This window comes from Chrysoperla carnea, chromosome 4 (genome assembly GCF_905475395.1).
Source record: "Chrysoperla carnea chromosome 4, inChrCarn1.1, whole genome shotgun sequence".
NCBI lineage: Eukaryota > Metazoa > Arthropoda > Insecta > Neuroptera > Chrysopidae > Chrysoperla > Chrysoperla carnea.
This window is the reverse complement of record NC_058340.1, coordinates 56633370-56639369: the sequence shown is the minus strand read 5'-3', so window position 1 is coordinate 56639369 and position 6000 is coordinate 56633370. Positions and strand designations below refer to the sequence as shown.

Here is a 6000-nt window from a genome sequence, read left to right as displayed (position 1 = left end):
AGAAATTCAAAATAAATTTTAGATATTGTGTAAAATTTAATAAACAACAAGTGAAAACAAACAATTGACTGAGTTAATTGATGAAATACCATGTATAGACAGTGTTGATTACTCATTAGACATACATGTCACACATATATAACTGATATTCCCATATAATACATACAATACAATTGGCGGATAATTTCAACTCTCACGGGTAAACAATGATGTTTACGAAAAAATATTTCAAACAAAAGTTGTTGTTCAAACAATTGACTTATGTTGCTCATTTACGAACTCGACCTCACTTTTTACGTCCTAAGCACGCTATAAATTTCAGTTTGATATCTTTTTTCGTTTTCGAGTTAAGACAGACAGACAGACAACCGGAAATGGACTAATTTGATGATTTTATGAACACCTATACCAAAATTTTGTTCATAGCATCAATATTTTTAAGCGTTACAAACTTGGGATCTAAACTTAGGATACCTTGATATATTTATTTCATATACCTACATGGTATAAAAAGCGTGAGGTGTTCGATTTGTATTATTTTCAATTTTTAAACGCTTAGTATTTGTAATATTCTAGTAATTAAGACAATACAAACATTAAAGATGACAACCGTCCTTTTAAAATACAAAAACATTCTTGATTCAAGAAAAAATTTCTTGCATCAAAATATATCATTTTTTCTGTGATGTATTTGGTGACTCACTTTGTATATTTCGACATTCTCATGTTATTTTGATATTGAGGTTGAAAACGCATTTCTCTAGGAGAGAAAAAAAAGATTATTACCTGATCGAATTTACTATCAATTGAGCTTATAACACTCTATTTTGATTGAATGGTAATGAGAAAGTTAATATTGGTGGAAAGCTTCTTAAATTGTAAATAAAATGATAAAAAGAACACTTTAGATACCTACATACATTTAAATTGAAAAAAAAAAAAAAAAAAAAACTTAAGATAATTTAGAACCCGCAAACCAAATTCAAAAATTGTTCATTTTTTTACAATCAATTTAAGAAAATATGTCAGTGGAATTTCCGAGTGATTGAATCAAACCTTTATTCTAGGGCGAGTAGCAGGCCTTTACATTTCCACCAAAACCGAAAGAAGAAGATCGAAAGGAAACCCGGTCTGTCCACACAAAAATCATTCTTTGAATCTTTGCAGCTGTGGTTCCATTCTACGCATTAAGTACACAATTCAATGAGAAAGTAATTGATTTATAATGCAATCTTCGAAGTTTCTAGCCCAAATTTATAAAGTATTAGTATTATGTTCCCTTTATTGTATTTATATAATTCAATTAGGTTCAAATGAACATTGAAAGAAATTCGAAGAGCTGAGTTACTTTTCCGAATCATGTTACAATTATCTATTAATTTATTGTGATTGTAAATGAAATGAAAATAATTGTTGAATGATTTTATAATTTTGCATATCAACCCTTATCTGTTATAGAGCCTCCGTTATCCTTATATACCCATTGCCTCCAAAAGGTTAATCGCGACCCAGGGGGCTATTAAATTTTCACAATAAAATACTACCATGCTTATTATTAGCTAAATAATTTAGATTAAATTTGATCATATTAACAATAGTTAATGATGTTGTAATTAATGTATTCTAAAAAATTGTTTGATAAATAATGAAATTATAGAAGAAAACTTTTGGGATTGACCCTTGGGATGTATATAAGTAATCACACATTATAGGATGTAGGTAAAGGCCTTAACCGGGTAGTTTTTTTTTTTGCAATTTACTGCAGAAATTTTTGTCTTGTTGAAATATGTTCAAGGGTATCCTCCGAATAAAACCCAAGTTGGTAGGACGAAGAAGCGCGAGCTTCAACTGCTATCTTGGAATACACGTTTTATCAAATATCTCTGCGGCTGAAGCTTTCACCCCCCTCGTCCCGCCTACACAGGTTTTCATTCGGGATATACTCCTGAACATATTCCAACAAGAAAAAAATTTTTACGATAAATTGCATTTAAGAACTTACTTTTTTTCTCTAGCTAATGGGGTAGTATACTAAAAAATATATGACATTTTATAATTTTTCCTCACTTTATTAATCATTATTTTATCAAAAAAGTATAGATAATTCATTTAGCAAGTTAAATGTACATTTATCCAAATAACGTGCACAGTTTCCCATTTGGCCGAATTTCTCAGCTTCATTAAAATCAGTTCGATTACCAAATTCGTTAATAGATGTGGATGGCCTGAAAATATTTTCAAATAATTATTTTGTTTTGCTTTATATGTTTGACTCAATTTTTCGAAAATCCAACGGATTAGGCAGAAATTAGAAATTTTGCACCAAAATCACCAAATCTTTTCCACCAAATCCAGAATTCTGTTTTGTAAGTACATCATTTCATTTTCCCTGATCTATACTAAAATTCATTGAATTTTCCAGAATCACAAACATATATATATATATATATATATATATATATATATATATATATATATATATATATATATATATATATATATCTAACTATTTGAATAAAGAAATATTTTTGTACCTAAATAAAACAGACAATATGCTACCCAAAACACCATTATAACTTAAGTCGATATTCGAGATTTCACAAATGATACGTAACAGGCAGTCATGTCCCGAAAAACCATACCTAAAAATAGTTCAAACAATAGCAAACTATAAAATTTTTGATAGTTAGTATATTATACAGAGAAATTAATTACTTTTCTAAATGTGATTGAACATTGTGATAAAACATTTTACGATCAATTTTAATTTTTCTGTCCTTATTTCTGCTCATAATTGTAGGTATATCACCTTCGTGCTCAACATAACTATTTTCAAAATAATAATTACCCGTAAAAAGAAATGATAATGATATGCTCTTTTGATCTTTATCAAGTGGAATTGCAACGGCTGCAGATATCTGTAAAAATAAATTAGAAACTGATGATTATTAGAAAATTCTTCCTGGCATATGACCTGTAAAAAATTAATATCCAGCTGATATACCTACGTGGTCACTGAAAGGGTGGCAATATGGAGTGGGTGAGAAGATCAAGGTTTAAGATAACTATTTTCCCACAAGTAAAGATTTGTGGACTGTCACAAATAAAGATTTGTGGAGTTTTTTTTTTAAATAGTTATTTCCTTTAAAATAGTTACAAGTTTTTTATAGGATCAAAAATTACCCAAAGTTACCGAACAACAAATTTTGAATCCTTATTTAGGAAAATATATACGTTTTTGCAAAAGTCTTATACTAGAATGTTTTTAAAGTTGCCTACAAAAAAAAAGTTGTAACACATACAATACGTATTTTTTGCCTTATACATGTTTAATTAAATTGTTTTTTACTTTCAGTTTTCGGAAGTTAAACAGCTCGTAAACTACAATCTACTAATTGTACATACATTACATCATTAACCAGAGATGAGTAGGGTTCACGAAGAAGTTAAATGAAATGCGAGTCGATGAAATTCAATAATTTTAAAAAAATATAACCTTCATCAAAAACACCGCACTGTCTAATCTAAACATCGCATTTTATCAATATCGCGTTTAAGTTATAGATTTAAATAGTTCAGAATCATACAATTCTGCGAAAAGGGTTAGGGTATCGTAATTTGAGCCTCAGTCTGCAATACCTACAAATAAATATACTTAGCAAAAGATCTCGCACAAATTATATGTAATCTGCATTTCGGTCAAACTTTTTCAAATTCAAAAATTTTTAACAATTCATATTATTGACCCACTGAACATTTAACACTGCTTGTTCTTTGAATTTCGTAACATATTCTTCAAAAAAGCAAGAACTAAAAACAAACGTATGCAAGTAGTTATACATATTTGTATATGTATCTGCCTATACACACATAGAGCATATATTATACAAATAAGTACATTTTCCAACTTTAAATTTTAGCAATAACATGAAATCATGTCATTTTCATGATTTGTGACCATGAGAACTTTTCTTTAGACTAGCTCAAACTATCATTTGCCAAAATTTAACCGAAATGTAGATTACATCTAATTTAACACTGCTTGTTCCTTGAATTTCGTAACATATTCTTCAAAAAAAACAAGAATTAAAAACAAACGTATGCATGTAGTTATACATATTTGTATATGTATTTGCCTATACACACATAGAGCATAAATTGTACAAATAAGTACATTTTCCAAATTTAAATTTTATCAAGAACATGAAATCCTGTCATTTTCATGATTTGTGACCATGGAAACTTTTCTTTAAACTGGAATAAATTATCATTTGCCAAAATTTGAAAAAGTTTGACCGAAATGCAGATTACATCTAATTTGTGCGAGGTATTGTAAAATTAACCGGATTTTCGTGTCTTGGATAACTTCGGGTAATCAGAGTCCAGAAAACATAAAAATTCAGCTAATTTGACGATTAACTGGGTATTTTTCGATCCAAATTGCTCTAAAATAGAAGCTTAGATTACAAATTAGGTACATCTAATTTGTAAGAGATCTTTTTTGAAGCCTTGACAACAAAAATTAAATTTCAAGACTCATAAGTGCATTAATATTTCACGATTTCAATTATTAAACGGCATTTATTTGTTTACTTAAAAAATTTATCGAAATACAATAATATCGTAAATTAACTGTTAATCTCTGTTAACCTGTTATATTTATATCAGAATATAAACAATCTTAATAAATATTTTATAATACTTACATCCATATATGATTCTTCTGGCAAAACAAAATTGGTTGCTTCCACAAAATGCACAAAATATCTTATAAATTCACCAATTATTAAAAATATTAATATAAAACGCATTGAAATTTCAATTCTTTTTTTAAAAACGTAAACAGAAAATAGTAAACTGCAGAAATTCAAAATGGACATGATATATAGTTTCTGAATATTATTTTACGATGTTTGTTATTCATATTAGTACGTACATATGATAAATAAATAATTATGTAGTAAAAAGACATTGCTCTGGGAAGTCATTTTATTCATTAACCATTTGAAATCTTCTCTAAAAAGTAACCATAAAACATTTTAAGAGGCCATTAGGGATAAATCAAAAAACGACGGAGAAAATTATCCATAATATTACTGTAATGAATACTTCTTAAGGTTAAAAACTTGACTGGATAATATAAGACAAGTGAAATTTATAAAAAATTTGTCCTTGTAGTTATCTCTCTATTAAATTTCCTTTCATACAAAAAAAAATCAAAACTGGTTCTACCGTTTAGGAGTTACGATGTCACAGACAGACCAACACACATACATAGCGGGCAAACCTATAACACCCCCTCTTTTGGCTCGGAGGATAATAAATACGAAATTGAATACAAGTAGGCGTTAAAAATATCGCAAAACCAATCTAAGTTACCCTAAATAACTAGTGGTGACAATTTAATTATAACCACGACACTAAAGGAAAATGCTGGACTTTAAAATTCCCAGCATCGCCATTCAAGCAATTGTCGAGCACAACTGCACAATTCAGTATAACTTCTGTAAAAGAAAGCGATAAACTACAATAAATAAATAAGAAGCAATTTTTTTTCTATTATTTAATAGTTTATTGAAGTACAAAATGAAAAATTAAATTTACCATTCACCCCATATTTACCTTATAACACAAAATATAAACGAAACGTGTAGTCCAAGAGGTTGTTTTCTCTTAATGATCAAGCATAACACTTTAAGTTAATTTGACAATTTATGTACTCAAGAAGACAGCTCTACTGTCAGCTTGAAAGTGTCTTTACCTTATAGTCATTCATATCGTGATTATTACAAATAATTGACTTGTTTAGCGGACGAACGCAAACCGTTACGAAAAAAAATTACTGGCCGTACCTTTTCCAGAAAATTTAGCACCCCATATATAAATTCTGAAGATAAAAATAGATTATCTATATTGGGGTAAGTGTCTAGAGAGAATGCCTCATTTAAGTATTTTTATCGCGTAGCCACAGCCAATAACTTTCTATTGGTTGATCGATAA

At 28.6% G+C, this 6000-nt stretch overlaps 1 protein-coding gene across 1 annotated transcript; it reads right to left on the bottom strand.

Annotated features, from left to right (window-relative positions):
• Positions 1-2086: 2086 nt before the first annotated feature.
• LOC123298814 lies at positions 2087-4824 on the bottom strand. The gene is made up of 4 exons (XM_044880911.1): positions 4707-4824; positions 2716-2918; positions 2535-2642; positions 2087-2225 (listed from the first exon to the last, which is right to left on the bottom strand). Exons 1-4 carry the CDS (start codon positions 4809-4811, stop codon positions 2087-2089), a joined length of 555 nt encoding a protein of 184 aa, XP_044736846.1. The 5' UTR covers positions 4812-4824.
• Between the last annotated feature and the right edge of the window lie 1176 nt (positions 4825-6000).

Coding starts and splice junctions, on each gene's coding strand:
- LOC123298814 (XM_044880911.1), bottom strand. CDS start 4,811: ATGCGTTTTATATTAATATTTTTAATAATTGGTGAATTTATAAGATAT. Junction 2,643..2,715: donor GTTCAATCACATTTAGAAAA/GTAATTAATTTC, acceptor AACTATTTTTAG/GTATGGTTTTTCGGGACATG. Junction 2,226..2,534: donor ATATTGTCTGTTTTATTTAG/GTACAAAAATAT, acceptor AAATATTTTCAG/GCCATCCACATCTATTAACG.